This window comes from Archocentrus centrarchus (assembly GCF_007364275.1).
Source record: "Archocentrus centrarchus isolate MPI-CPG fArcCen1 chromosome 18 unlocalized genomic scaffold, fArcCen1 scaffold_23_ctg1, whole genome shotgun sequence".
In the NCBI taxonomy this organism is placed as follows: Eukaryota; Metazoa; Chordata; class Actinopteri; order Cichliformes; family Cichlidae; genus Archocentrus; species Archocentrus centrarchus.
The window spans coordinates 1,620,253-1,647,072 of NW_022060145.1; the positions used below are offsets into that span (position 1 = coordinate 1,620,253).

The 26,820-nt window shown below is 39.4% G+C and overlaps 1 protein-coding gene across 1 annotated transcript in view; it reads right to left on the bottom strand.

The window, feature by feature from the left end:
• nrxn2b (neurexin 2b) overlaps nt 1–26,820 on the bottom strand; it is a 639,543-nt gene that overhangs the window by 302,603 nt on the left and 310,120 nt on the right. Inside the window, exons 13-15 of the mRNA XM_030722576.1 lie at nt 26,339–26,720; nt 25,064–25,254; nt 2,132–2,305 (exon numbers count right to left, since the gene is read on the bottom strand). Of these exons, the coding sequence (XP_030578436.1) occupies nt 2,132–2,305; nt 25,064–25,254; nt 26,339–26,720 (747 nt within the window). The remainder of the gene's footprint in view (nt 1–2,131; nt 2,306–25,063; nt 25,255–26,338; nt 26,721–26,820) is intronic.

Below are 26,820 nucleotides of genomic sequence, written 5' to 3' on the forward strand. Positions count from 1 at the left end.
AAAACATACTGTCATAATCAATAACCATGTCTTGGAATCATTTGCTCATTCTTCCTTTACATTACTGACTAGATTGACATTACCTTTGTATGGCTAAGAACTCATAGAACTTGTTATTAGGTGCCTTAGGTATGCTGGAGCATAAAATTCCATCTGTTGTGCTCGCTCCAAATGTTCAAGAAAATGGTGAAATCCAAGTGAGCACACATTTCAGTTACCTTGCTGCTGTCAACTGGGTGCTCAGCGAGCAGCTTGGTTACAATTGGAACTGGAATTCTGCCTATGTACAAATAGTGTAATTGTAATTGGAGATTGGTTAGAGCTTCTAACACAAATATCTTCACCAAACCTTGTAAACATTATTATTTAGGTCACTTATTTCTTTTAACTCTTTAATTTATTTATTTTTTTGCATTACAAGAAAATGTCAAATGAAAATTTTTTTATTAACCTTGGACATAAACTCTGATCATTTTATTTTCTTATTCCTCCCCTCTTGAGCTACAGTGAGTCAGCAACAGTGCTTTTGACTTCAACCCTCTTGGTCTCACCCCCCCCCCCCCCCCCCCCCCCCCCCCCCCAATAATGTTTTCTGTTGCTGTGATCCACTGAGTCAGTAGGCAGTTACAAGAGAAAGCTCAATGTTCTAGCCTTTGTCCGGCCTTATCTCTGGAGAGACTAGACCAGCAGCCACCTCTGACCACTCCGTATCCCCACTCCACAAGCTAACAATGACCTAAGAACCAGGTTGGTGTGGATTCTGGCAGTGAGCCATATCCAGGAAAACAATACATCTGGTAAAGTCACCTTCACTGGCCTTCCTATTTCTTTAGGGAAACCAGCAATTCAAAGATCTTACCTACCAAAAGATCAATTAACACTAGAAAAAAAACATAAAAGTTACCATTTCACTGAAATGATGTAAACTGTATTGTTTTCTCTGGCATATGGTAGGGGAAAATATTCTGAAACTGATTATAGTAAAATGAGATAACCAGTCAGAATTGTTTTTTGATATATTTCTGCAATATCAACAAGGGAAAACAGGGTTTTGCAACAGCCTCAGGACTAGGTATACTAATATTTGTCAAAAGGGTCCACTGTTCCAAAACTGGTCAATTACTACTGCTCAAATCCCTGGCACATCAAATCATTAACTAATATTAGCATCCATTTCTGGTGCCTGCGGGAGTCAATATGATAGCTTAATGCAGTTTTAAACTCTGTTTGGAGCGAAGTAATTGTGGTGTATAACTGTAGGCAGGTAATAAGGCTGGCTGGCAGAAGTAGCAGCGTAGCAGCGTTAGGGAGCAAGAGAGAGGGAAAGAAAAAAAAGAAGCTGGATCACTGCTGCATCTAGTCGGCCAATGCAGCCCTCAGGGAAATCAAGTCTGTGCTCTCCAACGCTCTGTATGCCATTGAGACGTGGTGGAGGGGAGTCAAGGGTGGGTTGCGGGGAAGGGGAAATGCTATAGCCAAAATCTACTGTTATACTCAGGATTAACTACCCCACACCACAGCATGCAGCCTGAGACATGGTGGCCGACCCCACACAGCAGAGGTAAAAAACATGACAAATGCAAGATTGATGAAGCAAAAGCCAGCAAGGGTGGGGTACTGCTGAGATTAGCCACACTGACAATAACATTAGAGGAGAGAGATGCTTCCCTCATGCAAGTTTTATAGTGCAATAAAGAGGATATACAGAGGACAGACTGTAAAGACCGTCTAGAGCTCAAAGAAGTGGGTGTGGCTACTAGTTCAAGTGGCAGATTTAGATTAAATCAGGTCATAATGAAAACGCTCCAATGTATGGGTGGAATTTAGAGTCACCATTAAAAACTGACATTTTTACCTGTGTCTCAAAACAAGAAACTCAACTCCTGGATCGTTTCCTCATAATTCCACTCAATATCTAAGTTCTGGTAACACTGGTGAGAAATTTCTGAAAAGCTAGCATCCTCTGAGTGAAATGACCACTCTGTTATACACTAGATGGTAATCAGTGCCATTTGATTTCCCCTAGTGACTCACAGGTAAGGTAATTATTTATCCTTATCTTTAAACTGACACTTGACTAACCATAATTTTATATTAAAGTCTGTATATGAGAGCTGCTTCTTCTTCTTACCATCGCAGCCTCGTTCCACCTGGCCCACCCTGTGGAGGGCATCTGCGATCAGGTCAGGGAGTCTCCCATTCAGGTCCACAGAGGCCAGACAGCCCTGGTACCCGTCCCGAGATGCAATCAGTTTGGGCAGACTGCTGTACATGTTCTTTGTCACGCCACCGATGTACAGCTCCCCTGCAAAACACACACATAGTACCCACAAGTCATTACAGGTAATTAACTGACTACTGGTATGAGCACTGAAAGGACAGTTTAATAACCAATATAAAAATGATCAGTAGAAATACTTTAAATCTATTGCCCCATTTTATCAAAAAAACAAAAGTCTGTGGTGCAACCTGGTGGTGTCGGAGGGACCAAAACTTAATGTCAGAGGTGTTCTATTGGATTTAAGTCAGGCGAGAGTGTGGGCCAGTCATTGCTATCAATTCCTTCATCCTTCATCTGCACACTCTCGCCATATGAGGCCAGGCACTGTCATGCACCAGGAGGAACCCAGGACCCACTGCCCCAGTGTAGGGTCTGACAATCCAAGGACTTCAACCCAATACCAAACAGCAGTCGGGGTGCCGTTACCTAACCTGTAGAGGTCTGTGCGTCCCTCCATGCCTCCCCAGACCATAACTGACCCACCACCAAACCAGTCATGCTCCATGATGTTACAGAAGCATAACAGTCTCCGCAGCTTCTCCAGATCACTTCACCTCTGTCACATGTGCTCGGGATGAACCTGCTCTAATCTGTGAAAAGCACAGGGTGTCAGTGGTTGACCTGCCAATCCTGACACAGACACCCTCTCTACTTTTAAGGTTAAGCTTAAAACTTTCCTTTTTGATCAAGCTTACAGTTTGGGCTGGTTCAGGTGACCCTGAACCCTTCCTTACTTATGCTACAATAGGCCTAGGCTGCTGGGGGGTTCCCATGATGCACGGAGTGTTTCATTTTCACTCACCTCTTTTCACTCCGTGTTTATGCACCATTCTGCATTTAATCATTACAGTAGTTATTATTAATCTCTGGCTCTCTTCCACAGTTGGTCTTTTATCCTGTCTGCCTCCACTCACCTTCAGCGGGCAGATGACTGCCCCTCCCTGAGTCTGGTTCTGCCGGAGGTTTCTTCCTGTTAAAAGTGCTTGCCCATAGGGGTCGTTTTGATCCTTGGGTTTTCTCTGTAATTATTTTATCATCTTTTCCTTACAGTATAAAGTGCCTTGAGGCAACTGTTTGTTGTGATTTGGCACTATGTAACTAAAATGGAATTGAAATTAAATTGGTATTCTAAGGCAGATGTCAATTAAGCTCCACGGTGCTGGGTATGGAGAACATCCACTAGAGGATGTTGTGCCCTCAGGCCACTTTCATGAAGTCTGTTTCTGATTGTTTGGTCAAAGACATTCACACCAGGAGGTCATTTTGTAGGGCTCTGGCAGTGCTCGTCCTGTTCCTCTTTGCACAAATGAGCAGATTTGCTGATGGATGGATTAAGGACCTTCTGCAGCCTTGCCCAGCTCTCCTCGAGTAACTGCTTGTCTCCTGGAATCTCCTCCATACTCTTGAGACTGTGCTGGGAGACACAGCAAACCTTCTGGCAATGGCATGTATTGATGTGCCATCCTAGATGAGTTGGACTACCTGTGCACCCTCTGTAGGGTGCAGGTATCGCCTCATGCTACCTGTGGTGACACTGACCCTAGCCAAATGCAAAACTAGTGAAAAAACAATCAGGAAAGATGAAGAGGGAAAAAATGTTAGTGGCCCCCATCTGTAAAATCATTCCTGTTTTGGGGGTTGTCTCATTGTTGCGCCTTTAGTGCACCTGTTGTTAATTTCATTAACACTAAAGCAGCTGAAACTGATTAGCCACCCCCTCTGCTGCTTAACTGAGCAGATTGCTATCACAGAAGTGTTCCTTTAATTTTTATTTTGAGTAAATTGCATTTCATTTGCTCTCTTATGAAACTAAAAACAATTTTTGAGATTGACTGTAATAAAAAGTCATTTTGTGAAACTTCACATGTTGGCTGCACTTCACGTCTCATAAATGCCATGAAATTAGTGTGTGCTAAACGAAGAGTTAGCCAATCAATAAGTGAAGAGGGCAGATATAATTAATATTCACTGTATAAAACACAAACAACTGTGTGTGCAGTTTTTCCAGCATAAACTGTTTTGCTAGTGGCTACTGGCAAAATGAGGAAATCATTAGGCCATTTGTAGGTACATGAGGCTCCCATGAATCACAGATTGTGCTTACGCCCTGTGAAGATTTGTACCACCGTTGTTGGGAGGTTTTCTCCTGAGAGACCCCCCCCCCCCTTCCCTCCTGACAAAAACCTTGTCACTGCAGCAGTGAGAACATGTTTGAATTCAAAGAAACATGCTTGATTCAAAGAAACAGCTTAAAGTTGATGTGTAAATTGCACAGTAGCAAGCCAGGAATATTGGCAGAGACATCTGAAACCTGACAGATTTATTCCATGAACCTGTCCATATACTATACGCTCACAGAAGAAAAGCAGAAAATACACGGCTCTTGAAGGAGGCAGAATTTGAGAATCCTAAGCAAGATGATAAAGCTGAGTTTTGGGAAATCTCGGTGCTCAACTACAATGAAGGTCTCTTTATATTACAACATAAAAGGAAATAACCATCCACTTTTTCCCCTCTTCCAATTATTTTCCCTCTTTCTTTTTCTATTTCAGCCCTCTGTTCTGGAAAGTTTTGCAGAAAATGCCAAGTGAAATTATGATAAACACAAAAAGGCCTTTGATGTAAGTGCATATGAATAAACATGGTTTGAAATGCTTCAGGCTTTTCATATCATCAAAACTCCTACTTTACACTTTATCTTTAAGAAGGCATAAAATGAACATCCAGCAAAACCTTTCACACAGGGGCAAGATCCTCCTACAAAGATAAGACCATCTGAAAACCTTCCTACTGAGACAAACTAAAATAATTATTTTTTCACAGCTAAAAACCAGAACTTTCAACTGGGAAGCAATGAGCCACAAGGTCAATTATATGTGGACTTTGTGTAATGGAATGAGTCAATGATGTTTGCCAAGTCGTGTCTAGAATTAATGAGTACTTGACACTTCATATTTTCCAGCCAGGGCTCCCGGGCATTATAATCAATACAAGGAACGCATTAGCTGTCCAACTGAATGATGTCCTGAAATCAGGGCTGTAAGAACCATTTAGCAAATATGAAATTATCAGTATGGAATTAATCTCAAAAGAGCAAACAACGCATTTCCACAGAAGTCAACAGCATGTTTGAGACTGCACTAACTGAGCGCATAACTAGAGTAGACAGGAGAAGAGGGAGGGCTGTGCCAGATGTACTGTAAAAATTAGTCATGCAAGTTTTGCTTTCTTTCAGTAGAGTAGAGACTACAACAGAAGAATAAGTTTGCAGCACACGCACACACACACACACACACACACACACACACACTGAGCTGGGCTCTCATTGTGCTCAGTTTGGAGTTGAATATTTTCATCTGAATTACAGATTTCTTTGGGTTAAGTTTTAACTCCGTTGTTCATCTGGCCCATGAACATGTTGTTCCACAGCATATATTACAGCTCATCTACCTTTAATTTTTAGCATTTTTTTTTAATGCATCATGGCTTCAGCATTATTAGGGATTCTTACTGTGAAGGTTCCAGTATATAACATCTGAAAACTGCTGGGAGCATCAGAGATAATCACGATGGCTCACCCAGGCCTGATCCCAGTGGCGCTACACAAATTCACATAGCTGTGTGACCCAACGCAACTTTCTTGTCCAATAATTTTCTGTTTATACATGAGAGTGCTTCAATTTCACACAGTCATAATGAGCACTCAATGAACATCTTTTACCATTTTTACATTATTTGACAGATGCTCTCAATTAAAGCTGAACTGTTTTCACATTAATTTGAAAAATATCTCTTAAAACACAAGATGATGTAAAGTGCTCACTTTACTTTCAATCACATCTATAATTTGCTGCGAGCTGTAGTTTATCACACAATACTTCTGATGGTCAGTTTAAGAGCTTAACAACAAAATCATTTCTTGAATGGTAATACTTAATCCTTGTGGCTTGATATGTCGTGATAAAGTTACCGGTGATTTGGGTGAGATCAATATTTGAATATGATAAATAGCACAGTGTTACCTATATAGCTTGATCTTTCATAACCAAAGGCTTACAGCTTTAGGACTGTTTTAGAACAAAAGTTTAGAATGATGAGTAACCGTTTTCCTCCCAGCCACAGACTGTGTCATGGTCTGGGCTCTGCTGTCCCAGTAGTAACGCATGCCTGTTCTGCTGAAGAGCTCAAAGACATCCACAAGACGGGACCAATTACAGCCTCCCAGACATCACTAGAGAACACCACCTCCACATCTCTACGGTTACTGTAATGACCTCTCAGGGGCTGATGCGAGGAATTGGGATGCTTGGATACAGAGCCCTGGAGAGCGTCTGACAGCACCACGTGCAAGAGCACAGTGACTAACATCTACTGTGGACAAAGAGATTTCAGAGGGTTTTAAAGTGAAATACAGATCTCCATAATGATGTTTTCATTGGTCTTTAATGGCGTGAAACCTTATATAGAAACATTGTGATTCATTGGAGAGATGGATGGATCACACTAGGAACCAGAAACGCTCTTTAACATTTTTTTTTGTTTGTTTGTTTGTTTCTTACCTCGACCACCGTCAGCTGGAGGGAGGTCATTGTGTTTGTTTGTTATAAACTCAAATAGTTTTGAACCACAATTTTCAAACTCAAAGGTCAAGGTCACCAAAAAAAAATCTAAACATTTAAAAAATTTCCTATCTGTCATCACTGACAAAACTTTAAAATTTATAGCTCGGTAAATTTTTCATCTAGTGCACTGGAATTTGATACTTTTTAGAGGAAAAGTTTAAACCCAAGAAATTATGTCAAATATTTCAGCAATATTTCTATAGCAGATATCACACATTTGAGCAAACATTTGCCAGTGAATAAATTAACTCATTTGTACAAAAAGTCAGATTTTCTTGAGTTGTATCCATTCCAGTAAAGCACAAGCAAGTTTAAAGGGTACGCAGAGATTTTACTCGAGTAAACTGACATGCAGTCATTGTTCAGCTGTTATAAATACGGCTGTGTCTAAAGTTTCAGGCAGAAAATTCTATAATAGCATAGTGACAGTGGGAAACATGGCGTCAGATCTAAGTGAAATTGTCAGAAGTTAAATTGTTTTTCTGAGCAAAAAGGCAGCTTTCTCAGCTTCAAATCTGAAGGTTAGAGAGAAGGCTAGACAAAGGGGTAGTACATGACATTGGAAAATGCTTTGCATAAATTGAGAAGTTGGATCCAAAGCAATATCAGGCCGACAAGCAGAGAATTGGAAACAATTTAATCACAGACACAGAATTTCCTAAAGTTGTCTCTCTCGTCTGTGTTCATGGTGGCGCACGGAATGACACTAAACAACACAGTGGGTACCCTTTCTCATTTAAATATGCTGAATGACTGACGATGAGATCAAAAAGGCACCAGCGATTCTAATTGAAAGCCAGAGTCTGCTTTAAATATCACAACAATCCTCTTATCGTTGGGATGGCAATAATTTTGTCCAGGCAATTTTAGATCTCCCCAGAATAAGAAAGAATCCAGCTCTTTTCACAGCTTGTCTCGCAGGCATGCGAGACCAAGGAGCCTTTCCTTTCAGACGTTTTTGGAAGAAAGAACATTGTTTCAATGAGGGGGATGGGGGTACCAATAATTTTGGCCATATCTTTGTATGTATTTACTTTATTCTGAAAAATAACCACCGTGTGTATGCAAAAGCCCCAAAGCTCCAATTTCATTGCTTTCATTATCTTTGACTTATCTGCATGCTGAATGAATTTCATGGGTATTCTTATGGCACAATGCCAATACAAAAGTATACGTATACTTATAATAGGTGTTTAATATCTTAAATAATTGTATGAAAAGTGGTTTAAATCCAGTGGCTTATGTTAAGCTCTTCATTTTATTAGGTCAGTATGGCCTGTCAGCTCAAGACAAGACCTGTACTTCATCTGTGCCTGTAATTGGATCCCAAGTGAAGTGATGGTAGTCTTTGCCCATATCTTGCAAAACATGTGTGTGTATGTGTGTGTGTGTGTGTGTGTGTAATATTAGGAGAAGTCTGATAATGACAACAGGCAATGAATGCGCAGTGCCTGGTCCGGTCGCTAAACAATATTCAGACTCTTGTTGATTCCCTGGTGAACACAAAGCTGACCATTAACTTTCATTAACTGCTCGAGAATTTCTGCCTCCCACTCAGGTCTTCACTCTCTCTGTTGCTTCTTTTGCTTCAATATCATGCTGGCTATAACTGGCTAAGACTGAATGAATATTGAAGAGAAACACACGCAAGCACATGCATCCATATAGGTGTTAGCTGTGCCAGTAAATTGCTGTTACTGTAGAGAGGCGTAGCTGTGCCACACTGGGACAATGGCAGCCAGCAGGAAGGCGCGGGGAACCTGTGATTGCTAATTACAGATGCTCACCAATCTGTAAGGACGGCACAACAAGATGACTGGTGTAGAGAATAAATGTTGACGCAGCTTGTGTGTTAATTGCTGATGCTAAATTACAAGATGTGTAATTATGTTGTATGTTATGTCTGTTTTGGATGTGTGCTTTTGAGATGTTTTGAATGCTGCCTGAGGGGGGAGTGGGGGGCTCAAGGCAAATAAAGCTGTAATTATATGATACAATTGTGACAGCAGGTGCATTCCTGCTCTTGCACTTACTCCTGCTAAATTTTACTGAAGCAACAGGTGGTGAAATTCATTTTTAAAGCCCCTCCCCGTCTATAAACAGACCACAGACAGCGCTAACTGAAAATACTTATTGAAATACTTATTGCCTAAATATATTTAGCATGAAGTCTCCAGCAAAACAATCAATACTCATTAGTATTCATGTCGGATTTTTGAGCCATGATAAGTAAACATTTGGCTGAAAATGACCCCCCAGAACAACATCCAGGTTGGTGACATTTCATCATGTTTGTCAGTTACAGTTATTGCATAATATGTGATTAATTAAATGAGTGATTACAAGTTGTTGATCACAGATAATATGAGCAACAGAGATCAAGATGGAGGAGAAGAAATGTTCTTGATTAGCAATTTGCTCATTATTGTTTGTTGAGCAACAAAAAAAAAAAAAATGCGTTGACTGAATTAAATAAGCTAATAGGAGAGAAAGCGGTGATTATGTGTTTATGCATGTGTTAAACATTTCAGGCCTGATTCACGATAGATTAGCTGTGGCTTTAGCAAACCAAGAAAGTTCAGCTTTAAAGCAACACAAAATAACATGTAACGTTAGCAATCCAGTGGAGAAAAACCTGAAATGTTCTTTTGCAGGTGATGAGAGCTCCTGTGTGTCCGATAACCAAATCTTTCAAATGGCATTAGTATCCTGGTGACCTGTATGTACACATTAGGAATGTACTGCTTAGTATAATGTAATATATTGCAATGAGTTTACTCATCTGCTAATCAAGAATGGTATTATTTGTGGTGTTAATATCCATAAGGTCTGTGTTATGTTGGAGCTGGTGCACACTCAGTTACTAAATCCCTTGATGCACTATAATCATTTATGGCGTAGCCTGTGGTATTAAAATTATACAAGCTATAACCAACCTGTAATTTCCCAACTGGGTATGGATCTACATTAGAAAGAGAGAAGAAAGCAATACTGAACTCATTATTTCTACGACAAAAAGGGAACTAAATCATGCAACTGCAACGTTTCACTGACGCAAACTCGGTCAGTTGTTGTGTGAGTCCTCCAAGGAGCTTCAGTAGAATGTGTGCCAGTGCTTGCTGGTGACACTTTCTGAAAGATCCTATAGTGACACAGACAGGCATTATTACACACTTTCATGCTTCCATTTTCCTTCTATGAAATGTCACTCCATATTCAGTGTCCCTTCACTTTGCTTTAGCGCTATTGCACTTCAGTTTTTCCGACTTTGCTTGGTCACCCTTTTTTTACTCTCCCCTTTGCTCATATTTGTCTTCATTTCTCTGCCCTCTTATTTCCCATCCTCACTTTTTTACACTCACAATATTTTTTGCCTTGTCTGTTTTTATCTCCTTTTTCCAATCCCTGTCTCTTTGCTTTACTCAGTTCTACCTGATGTGTGGTGCAAATGCCAGCACAGGTCAGTTGTTCTGACTGTCTATGTGAGTATTTTACTTGTCTAGTTTGCATTGCAGCTATCAAACCTAGCAAAAGCTGAACATGAACAGCATGCACTTTTGAACTGATGATATCTTTATATATAAGACTTTTGCTGTTAGGTTAGGTGATTTTTTCTGTTAGAAAGATTTATTTTGTTCTGTTATTTTTAGTTATTTAGAGAGGTCTTTATATTATATTGTATGTGCCATTGTTGTTTAACTTCTGCAAAATGAACACAGTGTTTAGACTTTAAGTCAGTGTTTCCACTTGTTTTATCTTGTGCCGCTTAAAAAAGGTATCAACAAGGTTATTTTTTCTGTAGGCAAGACATAGTTGTCATGCAACATGTTAATGGAGAATTAAATTGAACATGGAACAGAGCAATGCACTTGCAAAATCCCTGAAGAACACTTAGAACCAATAGGAAGTCATTGTTAGAAGATCTGTAAGACAGTAAGAGTGCACATAAATTTGGTTTGATAAAGGCTTGTTAAAAAAGAGAGAGCTTGGAAACTAATATGCACAACATTCCAGACAGTTTCAATTACTGATAAATTACATACTGTGGTCCAGAAGGGTGGAGCTGTGGTTGGTTGCTAATACTACAGTCACACTAGGGAAGGTGTCGTCTTCAAAGGGACTTCGGTGCACCAAGATGCCAATAAAATACCAATTTTATTTATTATTAGTTTGTGATTAAATGGGGTTAAGATGGCAATTATTTGGAATCTGTTTATAATAATATAGTGATTGTGATAAATCATCAAAAAAAAAAAAAAAAAATCACAAATCTTACACACACAGAAATTCACGTTAAAAATCACATCAACTATTTCCATTCAGAGTCCAGCCAGAACTGGCTGAATAGATCTGAAACAGAAATTCAGAAATTCCTCCACAAATAGTGATGTCGTTCCTCCAGGATGGCAATTTAACTCCACCATACCACAGGTACTCAGCCATGAGTGCTTCATTTGCACGCTCAGCCTCTGGGTGACTAGCTGGTCGCTGCAGCTACTTGCAATAGGTCTCCGACACCAGAATCTCAATGCAATCACTGAGCAATCACCAAGTTTTTCTAGTTGCAAGCAAGCTGCCGTCCTATTTTAACTCAAGGGTGACTGAGCCATAAATGGCCACCCTGTTATAATAGGGTACCACCCTGACCATTTCCTGCAATTAATAAAGAAGAATCATGACCCAAATAAAATGATTTTCATGTCGGGTGATGCACCTTGCCAAGTTGCACAAAACATCGTCTTGGTTGCAATGGGTTTAATGAGTTTGACCATGATCACTTCCTGATCTCAACCCTACTGAGACTATATGGAACAAAGAGGAGGGTGGATGACAGTAAACATCTGACAAATACAACAGCACCCTGCAAAGTACTTTAAAAATAATTTCAACAATTTTGTGTTCTTTTAAAAAAAAAATAATAATAAAAGTTTTTACTTGCATTAATGCCCAGATTGCAACATCATTGTTGTAATTTCGGATGTGCTGTAACAGTGGCATAGTCTGTTCTCTTTCAGCCTGTCTTTGCCAGTATTTCTAACATGATGGAGAAGGGGGGGGAAACACACATGCACCCATGACAATATTGCATTCATCAGGGGCATTATTACTAGCCAGACACCTGCCAGGTGAGTACCACCCAGCCAATGGGGCTCTAGGGAGTTCTGATGGTTTAGGACAAAAACAGTTCCATTCTCTGCTAACTAGTCCTAACACTGAATGTGGTTGATTTAGAGCTGTAATTTGTTGGTCTAAATTGAAAAGTGGAAGGACAATTTGAAATGTTCTATAACTGAAACAGCAGGGGATCAAGACCAGTTATAGGTTTTCTGCTGTTAGGTAATTCAAGTAATTTTGCTACAATTCTTGCATAACTGTTTTTTTTCCCTGTCGCCCATTACCTTTTTCATAATGGCTAGAGTAGAACATCTTTTCCACATTAACAGAACTTTTTGCTGTCTGCACTAATTGCTTACTTACTTTTAGAAATGGCCCTCTTCACTGTGTGTGTCCTCCTGTTGCAACCTCGGTCCTTTAACATTTCACCTGGGAGTTACTTTTCACTGGCTCATCTGCCAGGAGAGATGTTATACATACATCAGTGGAAAAACAGAGTGCCAGCCTCCTTTCTGGCCTTCCCCTTGAAAAATTTCAAAGATTTATGTGTGTGAGCTCAGCTTAGTGTGCTGTTTCATGCTGATTAACTCATTGACAACTTATAATAACGTGAACTATAATAAAACTTTTTTTTTTTAAATCGTCCTTCGTATTAATTATTTGTCATATTGAGTCGGCAGAGAGGCTGTAACACAGAGCACAGAAGATAAAGTGTAAACACCAGCATTAGGGTGCAGAAACAGGCACACGCACTCAGAAGAAGTGCCGTCTTTATCTCAGCTCCACGTCCAGTGAGGAAGCCAGCTTTTGATGAAATGGAGGAAGAAGAAGGTGGGGTTGGAAAAAAATGTCCAAAGCTCTGAGGAATGTCATAGTAAATTGTATTGGGAGACAGGTCAGTGAGAGAAAAAAGTTAAAATACACTGCTCTATTGCAGCAGTCATGCTCCCTAGGCTGTCATTTATTGAGAGAGCCCTGACACTGAGCAGAAAATAGAGGGGGTAGAAAAGGACATGGGAGGGAAATGAATCAAAAGAAAACAAAAAGAATCTAGAAGAGAAGTGAGACTTTGGAGGAGTATGTGAAGAACCTACAGTATATTGAGGATGCTGAGTGCAAATGATATTTGATGTTGCCATATTGTCTTAGTGCCTTATAAATTTTTTTTTTTTTATACGCGGAGACAGACATGAGCTAAATAATTCCTATCAGTGCTTCTGTCTGTTTTGGAACTACTGTTTAATTATTGACTGATTAAACAGTAGTTAAGAATATTCTGGGCGCTGATTGTAAACGTTAATGAGGAAGATAAGAACAGTGATCGCAGCAACATCAGTGGCGCCGCTGGTGATGTCGATTATGACAAACAATTGATGCACTGCATCTGAAATCATCTCTCCCAGGCTGCTAACACTGTCCTCACCTTCCTGAAGCTTTGCAGGCATATTTGCCATTCATGTGAAGAAACAGCTTGAGACAGTTATACTGTCTGATTCGAGGTGCTAATCCAGTTTTGTAGCATATGATTTGTTAGTTATTATTATGCAAATGCTTTGAGGCACTGCTTTGGCAGATCTTCATTACATTGCCTCCTCCCGCTCTGTCATTCATGATCCTACACCTGGTGCAAAGTGAAGCAGTGTTAGAGGAAATTGAATACAGTGCACTTTTTGTAATACATCTGGTACACAGGTATTTTCCACGAAAATGGGAATGAAAAAGTTGTCCTTTTCATGACACGACTGATTTGGGCAATTAGTTTCAACAAACTGACTTGTATACAACTCACACAAGGAATTAGAGTGATGATTTTTGATTTGATAGTCAGTGTTGTAATCAGCCTCACACCGCCCACAATCACTGGATGAGAATTTGCAATTCAAATCAATCCAATCTGATTCATTACCCGAAACTAGTGAAAAAATGCTTCATTTTGAACAATATGCTTTAAAGAGAGACACACTTTGCCATGGTAAAATTTTGTAACTGACAATATTTTATCAACAGCTTTAATTAATAGCTTACATTTCTAAGAGAATAAAAAACTACTGGATTGGTATTGGTATCTGCAGATATGTGGTATCAGTATCTGACATGAACAAGTAGTATTTAGCCACTCCTAACTCAGGTAAAGGAGCATGCTCCCAGAAAACCTTTGACATGAAAGCCTTTTAACATGGTGAAAGCTCTTTATGTTTAAAGGATTTTGACAAGTTTTTTTTTTTATTAAGCCAGCAACTAGTGGCTATTAGAGAGGCTGTAGTTTATGACACCTCATGGTGGCTTAGCCTTGACATTTCAGATTGCTTTGGTTGGCCCTTAGACCATTTAGATTAGAAGCAATCAAAGCTAACATTGTGTGTCAAGAAGATTTCTCAAGAATGACATGAAATTCCTGCAGTGCAGCACACGAGTCGCAGTATTTACATATACTGTACACAGACAAATGTGATTTCAATTTCAACTGTTGGACACTGGTCTTTATTTTTTTTTTTCGTGCTGCACTGTATTTTGCTTTATTTAACAGTTCTTTTGTAACTGCTGGCACTAAGAAACAGTTTTTAAAGGTTATTCACGTGGACGCGACACTCTGAAAGAGGGTGATAAAAAGAAGAAAAAGATGCAGGAGAGAAATGTATTCCTTTCACATAATAGAGCAGGCCCTAGCATTATGGTAATGACATACAATATAATCGGAGGACAGGAAAACCCTGAGCATGTAATAGTGTATGTATATCATCAAAGGATGACTAGATTTTGATGTTTTATGTCTATCTTGACAAAGGATTCCTTTGAATAAGTGGAAATGCTAATCCACTGGTGACAGTGCTCTCAGGAGGCCACGGGATGGCCCCCCACAGTAGTACTGATGATGTTCTGCTCATGACCAGTGCCTGACGCAAGCCATTGTTGCCCTTACAGTATACCCATTGAGGCCTGACGCTTGTGTTTATAAAACACATACCATAGCTGTGTCAAGGTCAGAAATAGTTAAAGTTATGTTCATTTTATCTAGGAATTTGGGGACAATCACACTGTTTACCAAACGCAGCCCGAGCCACTGTGTCCTTGAGTGAGACAATGAATTCCTAGCAGCTCCAGGGCTGCTGTACTGCTGTTCATCGTGATCCTCTTACAGAGAAGGGAAGCACAAGAAAAATCTCGCCTGTAGGGAGGGACAGTGAGCAAAAATTTGCTATGAAGTGTAACATTATTCATTAAACGCATATAAGAAAGATTGAACTGTTAAACTCAGGTTTCTGGTTTTTGCTTATGTTGCACATAGTCTGGTAGATAGAAGATATGCCAAGAGAGGTACAGCAAAAACACAAAAATAGTTGCTAGTAGTTTTTTTTTTAATCTATCAGTTTTTGAAGGTACATTCTTTCTTTTAAATCGAAAAACTTCCACAGCAGAGTGCTAGTGTTTTGCAGGAGAGTGCAAGTTAGTGATTTATTTTTCCTAACTTGGAAATAGAACAAACACTTTACATCCATCCATCCATCCATCCATCCATCCATCCATCCATCCATCCATCCATCTCTTCTGCTTATACTGTACAGGGTCATGAAGGGGCTGGAGCCTATCCCAGTGGTCATAGGGTGAGAGGCAGGGTACACCCTGTACAGGTCTCCAGCCTGTCACAGGGCCAACACACAGAGACAGACAACCACTGACACTCACATTCATACCTATGGGCAATTTAGAGTGACCAATTAACCTAACCCCACTAAGTGCATGTCTTTGGACAGTGGGGGGAAACTGGAGTACCCGGAGGAAACCCACGCAGACACGGGGAGAACATGCAAACTCCACACAGAGAGACGCCCGGGCCAAGGTGGAATCGAACCGAGACCTTCTAGAAAGCTTGAAACTCCACCAACACTAAGCCTGCCTGATGATGTATTTACTGACAGGACTTCTTTTTGTACACCAGTGACCGTGACCTTACCTCTTGCATACGTGCCTCTAAAAAACATAAAAGAAAAAGAAACTGAAATCTAGGAAGAATTCATCTTACGGACTTCATAAAGTATGAAAAGGTTTAGGGTGTGTCGCAGAATCAGTGACTGGCTTTAGTTTGTAGGTCAGATGCTGTCATTAACCACACACACACACACAAAAAAAAAAAAAAAAAGAAAAGAAGAAAAGCAAAGCTTTGGGGCAATCAAATGGCTAATCTCTATTTTACTGCCAGCAACAGCGGAGCTCATTAAAATGTGTATACCTGTTTGTCTTTCCCTCCTCCCCTCTCTTGCGCGCCAAACCTCTCCTCCATATTGTGTTTCAATTTGTTCTGCTTTTGTTCGAAAATGGAACATATTCAATGTCATCTCTTTACAATTCCACACAAATACGCCTCATTAGCAAACACCGTCAAAAGACGAGGGACAGGTACTGTCTGAATATGCTATGCTAAGTTGCTCCTCTATTATTCTCCTCAACCTGAATAGATTAATTCTACTGTTGTTAATGTTCCTCACTTCCTATCACTGTCTTTAATAAAGGCAATTAATATCTTTGACATTCTTGTGTGTCTTGCACAGAAAAACAAATTATTCCCTGAGGGAAATCAATGTTTAGGTTTACCTCCTTTTCCACAGGCCCTGCACTTTTAACTTTAATTTCAGCTTTAATAAAGGGTAAGTTGTTTGCTTCAGTTTGGGGTGGCTGTGGCTTGGGTGGTTGAGCGGGTCATCTACCACCAGGTTCAAAGTATCCTTAGGGGAGATACTAAACCCTGAGTTGTCCCGGATGCATCCATCAATGTGTGTGCGTTTGTGTTTGAATGCTTAGGTGTGTGTGTGCGTGTGTGTTTGAATGCTTAGGTGTGTGTGTGTGTGTGTGATTGGGTGAATGAGAAAGCGCTTTGACTGTTCCAACTGAGTAGAAAAACACTATATAAATACAGTCCATTTACCATCTACTTTACTAACTTTAAGATTGAATTCCTTAAGTTTTATGAAATCTCTAGGTTAAGGACAGATACTGTAACTTTCCCAAATAAAATAATTTTCTTAAAAAGATTGTAATATGCAATAATTACCATGAGCTTTGTAAAGTACATTTTTGCACTTCTACTCTAAGAATGGAACCACGACTAACAGTGACACTCCTACAATGGTAATGACAATTGGTAAATTAGGTGTACAGGATGTAGCACATATTCTCAATGGGTTTTGTGAAGAACATTCACTAATTAACTGTAAGGATCCCTGGTTTAAGGTGCTTGTATAACACTAATGAATTAATGATAAATATATAATTGTTAAATTAATTGTGATAACTGACATAATTAGCATAAACAAATGGGGTCTATTAGCCTTTGTCCACCCCAAGTGGTCTTACTGTTACGAGTGAGAAACGAAATTAAAACATCGTCCTCATGTATACCCTGATACTTCCTGTCACAAAGAAACAATAAGCTAATTGTTCTTGTTATCTTTCCAGGAGGAGGCTGCCATCTTGGTGATGGTCTTGTTCATATAATTATAGTGAAGCCTGAAAATGAACATGTTAATTAGCGATGTTAAAATTATATCAGATAGACCTACTGACATTAAAAATATGTCGATGTTGAATAACTGCATTATGCTGTAAGTTAAGAGACAAAACATTTTACACCATAAAAAGGAAGAAGGGGGATGAACCAACACCCCATCAAATTTTTTACATTTTAATTTATTCTGTGGTAATTAATTTTTTAATGATAATTAATAATTAATTTTCTGGATTAAAGTAGTGGCTCTGTATGGGTGTTAGTAATCAATCGAAATTTACACAAAGAACGAGGGAAAGCTTTTGTAAATTGTAAAGTTTGTAAACTGGTGGTAATACTTACAGTATAATCATCACATTTAAATTGTAAATGACATTTGACTATATTTACTGATTTAGTAAGAAAATTATATTTGGTATATTTGTATGTATAAAAAAATTATACTGCCTATTGTTTTATGCATTATGTTACAGCTGCTAAATGATTTTCTTTACAAAGATAATTGTTTACAAAGCAATGACTAAGTAATTTAATAATTTCATTGTTTTAAATGTAATTACTTATCCATTATATATTATAAAGGTTTAACCAGTAATGTACCATTTAAGAAAATGTGAAAGGTATGCCACAGCGCAAGCTAACATGAACAGGTTTAGTCTTGGCTGCCATGGCTGCAAACAGATCCACTGTAGCACATTAACAAGCACCAATTCCACGTTTCTCAAATATGCACTCGTCATGATATCATACTGAGCTTATCATGATTGGTGCTATCTTTTACCTGAACTAAAGAATTTTGCCTCCTCATCCTGATGGTGTTGTACCATCATATTGCAGACTTCTCTTGCATATTTGATAAAGATCATTTTAAAATTATTGTAGAATAAACAGAGCCATTTCAGTACTACAATATGGTAATAACTTGCTTTCACCGTGCTCTGGAGTATGTTGACAGAATTTGCTGAGCCATATTCCTTTTGTGATGGATGTTCAACATGCATCACAAAGGGTCTTGCTCTAAGACCTGCATTCACGCTACAAAACTGTTCAGTGCTATCCTTGGGAGACTGTGTGTGTGTTGTTCCATCATCGTACTTTAGCTGACAAAGAGGAATGCCTTGAAGATTTTTTGCCTGTCCAAAAACAAAGGAATGGAAGACAGGGAGCACAAAACCCATTTTCCCCATTTTCTCTGTGCAATTACACAGATAAAGCTTGGAGAATTGGATTTTTTTTTCCTTTGAAATGCAGGCGGAAATGGTGTTAAAGCAAAGCAAAGAGATTGAGCGAAATGTCTTGTTGCCATTTTTTTTGTTTTGTTTTGTTTTTTCCAAAAGCACACATATACAGATAAACACACACACACACACACACACACACACACACACACACACACACACACACACACACACACACACACACACACACACACACACACCAAGAGCCATTCTCCATCTACACATGTCTAGCCCTGGTGCTTTGTTCTACTGTTTACAGTATTTGAGTTGTGGACAATATTTGTTGGGGGGGACTGTCACAGTAGAACTGCAGTCGCTCTCTGTGGTTCTACTGTGTTTGAATAACCAATTAGGTAAGTGAATTGAGGATAGAGACTTCCCTTTCCTCTTCTAAAACAATATTTACAACTATCATTCTTCCCAATAGCACCAAGCTGCTTCAATATCTACCCCCTGCAGGCAAGAATTGTTCAAATAAAGAAAAGGAACCCTGAAAATACATGCATTTTGAACAAAGCAGCATGTACATTAATGGAGGGCTATTCCCCATTCGGTATGTGTTGATTGGGCAATGAAAAGCTGCTTTCCGTTTCATTTAAGGAAAAACATATAATTCAACTGTCAAATTTTGAATATGCAGATGGAACACTTGCTGCTCTGTCTTGGGCTTCTGGGTTTGTATGCTTAGTTTGAAGCATATTATTAGAATCAAGTACAGTTTTGTATGACGTAAGTGAGCAAACATTAGTTCCATTACTTGCATTAGAGTTCATACCTTCAGTTTGAGGATTGGTTACATAGCATTTCAACACAGGGCTGTGTGAATATGGACCAAAAAAGATAACTTAGTATTTTATAGCTGAATGTTTATGCTGCTGTTTTCCTTCCCCAATTTGAAAAATAATTTCCTTCCATATTGTAGAGATGTTGCAAATTTCCAATGGAAAGCCTGCTCAAATGAGTTAATTTGCTGATTTGTATATATGATAAGCTATCCTTAATTGGTTCCACAGTTGGGAAATTCCCATAAATAGAGCACAACCCAAGAACAATTATGGTATACAAAAAAAAGAAAAAAAAGAAAAAACAAGAAAAGTGTACACTATACAGTACAAGGTAAATGGACTGGTTTTATACTATATATATATATATATATATATATATATATATATATATATATATATGTGTGTGTATGTATATATGTATGTATATATGTATATATATATATATATATATATAGTGCTTTTCTACTTGAACACTCAAAGCGATTTAACTAACATGCCTCATTCACCCATTCACACACATTCATACAAGCACTTCTTTCTAAGCTTAAGTGCTTTCTATCCAACATTCACACACATTCCTACTCACATCGGAGAGAAACTTGGGGTTCAGTATCTCGCCCAAGGATACTTTGGCATGCAGACGGGAGGAGCCAGGGATCGAACCGTCAATCTTTCGATTAGTAGGTGACCTCCTCTAACTCCTGAGCTACAGCCATCCCAAGGTAGCTCCATTTCTCCAGGTAGGAGAAATATGTAAATATATAACGTATATATTTATCTGTTGTTCCAAAGACATTACAATAGGTCAGGGATTCAAATACCAGGGGAGCAAAACACCAGCTACTGGTAGATAGAGCAGTCACTCGAGACAATTCACCATCAATTGTGGGATTTACCATGTTCTGTCCCCACTGCTGTTCCTGTATGAACCCCCTCAGCAAGATTATTAACAAGACTGGCTACGGATACGGACTACGGAATGGAGGAAATATCAGCCAACTACTTCACACAATGTCATTCAGACTTGAGAAGTGTAGTCGCATGGTAACAAAGAGAGTGAAGGAAACATTGCAGATATTGAGGACAGCTACAAGTACCTTAGAATCCCAAAGGCAAATGGGAAAAGGCTGCTAGGAAAACTGCAACCTCCAAGTACCTGCAGAAAGTAAGGCAAGTCCTGAAGAGTCAGCTGAATGAAAAGAACAAGATCTGGGCAGTCAACGCCTACGCCCTGCCAGTTGTCAGATACCCTGCTGGGATAATAAGCTGGCCAAAGGAAGAGAAAGAAGCCATTGCCATCAAGACAAGAAAGCTCCTTACATGCATGGAGGGTTTCACCCCAAATCCAGCACCCTGAGACTGTACACCAAGCGGAAAGAAGGAGGCCGAGGACTAGTGAGTGTCAGAACCACTATACTAGATGAAACAAAAAAGGTCAATGGGTACATCAGGAAGATGGCCACAAATTATCACATGCTTAGTGAATACTAATCATGGCAGCACAGGAACAAGCTCTAAGCAGATCAGTAGAGGCTGGGGTCTACCACACCAGGCAAGACCCAACGTGCAGGCTACGCAGAGATGCCCTTGAGTGACAATCCAGCACATAACAGCAGGGTGCAAGATGCTAGCAGGCAGGGCATAAATGGAACATCATAACCAAGTAGCTGGCATAATACAGAGGAACATCTGTGCCTGGTATGACCTTGAAGTCACAAGGTCAAAATGGGATGCGCCCCCACAGCTGGTAGAGAATGACTGAGCTAAGATCCTGTGGGATACTAGATACAGCCAAACTGGTAATCGCTAACCAACTGGACATAGTAGTGGTGGACAAAAAGAGGAAGAAAGCTGTAGTGATAGACGTAGCAATAACAAGGGATGGCAACATAAAGAAGAAGGAACATGAGAAGCTCGAGAAATACCAAGGGCTCAGGGAAGGGCTAGAGAGGATGTGGAAGGTGAAAGTAACATTGGTCCCCATGGTAATCAAAACACGCAGGGCAGTGACCCCCAAAACGAGGGAACAACATCCAAGAAAGGTGCAGTCCTAGGAAAAGCTAAGATGCTATGCGGTACCCTCAAGTTCCCAGGCCCCTGGCAGAATACCTGAACTTGGAGGACAAAAAAGACCATCCGTGGGGCGAGTGGGGATTTTTTTCTGTATATATATATATATATATATATATATATATATATATATATATATATATATATATATATATATATATATACACACGTAAAAGTGTGTATAGTATATAGAGTATAGTGTATAGTGTGAATTACTTTTTTATTTTTATTCTTCTTATTTATATGTGTGTGTATATTTGGTTGCAGGTACAAAATACATTTCACTGTGCATTGTACTGTGTATAACTGTGCATGTGACGAATAAACACTATCTTAATCTATCTTAATCTTAATATATATATATATATATATATATATATATATATATATATATATATATATATATATATATATATATATATATATATATATATATATATATATATATGATAGAGGCTAAGACACACCTGGAATGGCTGAAGGCCGGACGGTCCTGATCCCCAAGGACCCCCAGAAGGGACCAGTCCCATCCAACTACCAGCCAATAACCTGCCTCAGTACAACATGGAAACTCCTGTCAGGCATCATAGCAGCTAAGATGAGCAAGCGTGTGGCACAATACAAGAGCAGGCCCCAGAAAGGAATTGGCAGAAATACCACGGGAGCAAAACATCAGCTACTGGTAGATATTGCAGTCATTTGAGACTGTAAGACCAGACTGACTGTGCACCACCTGGATTGACTAGAAGAAGAAGAAAGAAGAAACAGCCTTTATTGTCCCACAGAGGGGAAATTTGGGTGTAACAGCAGCCGCAGTTATTATAAATATAAATAAAAATATAATAATTCACACTATTAAGAAAAGAATATAAATATATATATGCCGCACAGACAGATCCTGGAAAGCCTAGAACTACACAAGATCAATAAGACCCTCAGAGCCTTCATCAAGAACTCAATGGGAATGTGGAGAACAACACTAAAGACCAACTTCAAGCCCATTGCACAAGTCATCATCAAATGCAGGATTTACCAAGGAGATGCTCTGTCCCCACTGCTGTTCTGCATGGGCCTGAATCCCCTCAGCCAGATCACTGACAAGACTGGCTAAGGAAATGAAGCAACCATCAGCCATCTTCTGTATGTGGATGACATCAAGCTGTAGGCAATGGCAAGGGCAAGGGCCAAAGGACAAAGACCGCCCGCAGGGCGAGCTGGAACTTACATATATGTGTGTGTGTGTGTGTGTGTGTGTGTGTGTGTGTGTGTGTGTGTGTGTGTGTATAAATGACACAATAACACAGCTGACAAGTGCAATAATGTTTCATAATGCAGCGGTTTGATGTTAACAGCAGGAGGTATTGAGTATTGCACACTGAGATTTGTACAGAACCCAGTTTATGCATGCATGTATTTGTATGTGTACATTCACTGCTGTTGTACATTCTATCTGTGATATCATCACACAATGTTTGCATTCTGACAAGTACACTGTAGGGGTCATCATGTTACATCTCTCCTACACTCTGCACTCATATATACTGTATATTTAATACAAAATCCCAACATAACTGTTCTGAATTCCATGTATTTCTGTTTATCATACAACAGAATGAGTATGAAAAAGTGACTTAAACACAGCTAATTAAGCCTACTTTGTTAACCAGACGCTATTCCTAAGTTCCAGTTCTGCACTGTTAAAAATACAAATTTTTTAAACAAAACTGCCATATACACAAATTCAAGATCACAGCCGTGCTTTGGTTTCAGCTATATTTACACATATAATGATCACTCAGAGTTCACATGCATGGAGAGGAGGGATGCAAATACTAACAGGGCTTTATGAAAGAAACATGCTATGTAAATCATTTGTAAACTATATGAACAGTACTATCTTACTGAGATATATATTGCTCAGCCATACACTGAGCTGACCTCATCCATTATTTACTAATCATACAATGCACAATGAATACACAAGTATACTGTGTTATATGATATACTCAAAGCAAACATTCATTAAATCTAGTAGTTTCTCAACCCACTATTGACAACTTAGCCTCATGAAATGAGCACAAAATATAATTAAACATAAAGCAGGTGACAAATTTTCCTCTTTAAAGTGTATGTGGCAAATGTGAAATACTTTGAGATCAGCGTGCTAGTTACTTGTCACTGCTTAAACCAAGTCAATTTTTCACTCTTCATTCCCTGTCTCGGGCTTATGAAACATTTCACTGTGTTATTAACTTTGTAACCCAGGGAAGGTACGGATATTGGTATTGTACCATTCCTCTACACATCACTCTACACATTGCCTTAGGGTTGTTTTTTTTTTTTTTTTTTTCCTCTTGGTGGACTATGCATACTGCAATGGAGAAAACTGGTAAAAAGGGTAAGTCCGTGAATAAATCCGGCTTTTTGATCTTTTGACTCCTCACAGCCATTGGTGGGCCTAGGGACTCACCCTGACTTCTGATGTGTCTTATACAAAAATCCGCTGTAACCTCTAGAGCATTCCAAGCTCTGGGACATGACACAGAAATAAAATCAAAGCGATTTCTCCAGAGCTAATCTTAATATGTGTTCATGGTGGTATTTAAGAGAATCTAGCACCGGCCACACAACAGTCTATCCTCTATTGTCCATTGTTAATATTCTGTATCTAAAAAGTATCTGTTACTTTTTGATTGCTGACATTGTTGCTACTCTTGCTGCAGAAAAGCATCTCTCAAGCACACAAATATAACATCTGAAAAACTTATCTTAAGCCTCCAATTGCCTGATCTTCCAGACCCAGTTTTTCCAGCACACCTATTCACACACTGTAAACTGATTCACAAGAGCTGGGCATTTAAAAGTCAAAGTAGTAAAAGGTGCCTTCATCACATTAATGAATCAAATTGTGGGTAAATGTCATGTGAGTCAGCTCAGCAGAAACAGGTGGCTGAAAACAAAAAAACACAGATAGGTAAATGAAGTAATAAGCAGTGATTGATTGATTTTTTTTTTTTTTTTTGTTGGTCTGTGATTCTGGATTTAGATCATATAGGTATAGTGATTCGTCCTCCCTCTGTAAAAGCAACATTTGCTGAAAGAGGGTGCTGCCAGGCTTTTGTTAACTTTTGTTTCACAAATGGAGCCATTTCTGAGAGATACGAGTGAAGCACAACGCACAGTTAATAAGGATACTGACCCAGAACTGTGCTATATGCCCACAAAAACAAAGTGATCCTCCAGAATACCAATGAATATGCAGCAGACCTATTCTAAAAGCCACCGGGATACTGAAAGTGGCTGTAATTTAGATGGATTTGAGCTGGTGTGTGTTTATGGCCACGCTCCAACAATACTAAAGGGACAGGCCAAGGATGACACTAGAATAATTATTTCATGCATGTGGCAATGGTTTCTGGAAGATTTCACAGTGCTGGATGGACTGCTGTTACCTTTGAGGTCCAGGTTGCGGGCTCCATTGGAGTGCTGAGTAACGGTGCGTGAGTCAATCTTGAGCGTGTGTACATTGTTGGCATCCCGGGACACCACCACATTGTGCCACTGGTTGTCATTGAGCGGTTTATCCGAGTTGCCCTTCATCAGTGACGGGCCGTTGCCGAGATCAAAGACATAATGGATGTACCTTTGAAGAAAGACATCAGGATTGGGATTGTGTTTCTAACTCTTATCCAACGGTGGTACATGAATTAAACAAAAGCATTTGTTTCAGGCACTTTTTATTCCAAGAAAATGGGGACAATCGTGTTTCTTTCATTATACCATAGCTTCTTTTAAGGATGCACACTTTTCCCCTCCATTTTCTCTGTTGTTGTAAGAACAATTTTTAAGGAAAATAATATTAAAAATTTATGTAACTGTACTTGGGGACCAGGATTTGTTTTTTTTTTTTTGTTTTCTGGCTCGTTAAACATGTAAATATAGATAACTACTTTGTCTAAAACTGTTTGCCCACAGGCAGATGAGGTGGCACAGTTCCCTCCTTCACACAAATATGGCTGTCTTTTGTGTTCTGGGTTAAGGCTATTGTGGTTGTTTCATTCAAGGTATGCGTTTTTTGTTTTTTTTTCCTCTCTCTCCACCTTGATTCCAATTCCTTTATGTAGCCTCTTGTCTTTTCGGGGCAGAAGCAGCTCAGGCCTTTTGTGTTATAAGGATGCTGAATATAGAGCACAAGGGAAGAGAGATACACAACCAAAAGCCTCTTTTGGAGACCCTAATTATAAGCAGCTTTTAGGCTGATATGTCCAACCACTTTATTTTGTGGTTGTGATAGCTTTTTCAAGTCTTTATAGAAAATTGAACAAACATTTTCCTGGACAGAGAAAAAATGCAATTATGCACTGAGTGTTCAGTCTAACTTTCTGTTCACCGACCGCTAACAAGTTAGAGTATGTGAAGCTTTCGGCTGCACTTTTAAGATGACTGATTATGATTATTCACCAGCATGCACTGAACTAAGTTACATTGAGCCCACTCTGATTCAAAGCAGCATTAAATGACTCACTGATCTGTGGGAAGAATAAATGTGCTTAGTCTGATGTTTGTACTGTTGCTCTTGCTCTAAGTAAAAATAAGGGCTGGGAAACAAAAATATGAAGAGAGCAAGAGAAAAGCAACATTATCTTTTTACTGATGGCATACAATGGCTCTTAAAAACCGAATTCATAAAAAGATTCAAACACTCAGCAAAAACCACAAAAACTCACCCCTTTACCAGTTCCACAACTATAAAGTCGCTCCCGTCTCCAGAGTTGAAGAGCATCAGGCCGTCAGGCGTGGTGGTTTTAAACTGAAAGAATAGGTGCATGGAGGCGTAAGCTTGTAATGTTGCTAATGCTAAGTAGCTGCCTTTTGTTCGAAATGTCACCGGATCTGCAATGATGTGGCGCATGCCAAAGCGGGCATTCAGCTCGCAGAAAGAGATGTCCCCGTTTTTACACTGGTCTAGATATGGCACGCTATTGAAGGTCAGGCCCTGGAGATGGCCAATGAAGTTTGAGGGCACCACGGATATGAAGCGGCGCTCAGTCATGATGCCCGTCTCAATGTTGTGGAACTCAAGACGTGTGTGGGCACCAGTCATCTGGCCTGAAAATGGAGGATAATAAAGACAAAAAAAAAAAAAAAAACATTAACAAATACATTACATGGATTATTACGTTCATGTTTCTATGTTAGTTATACATTA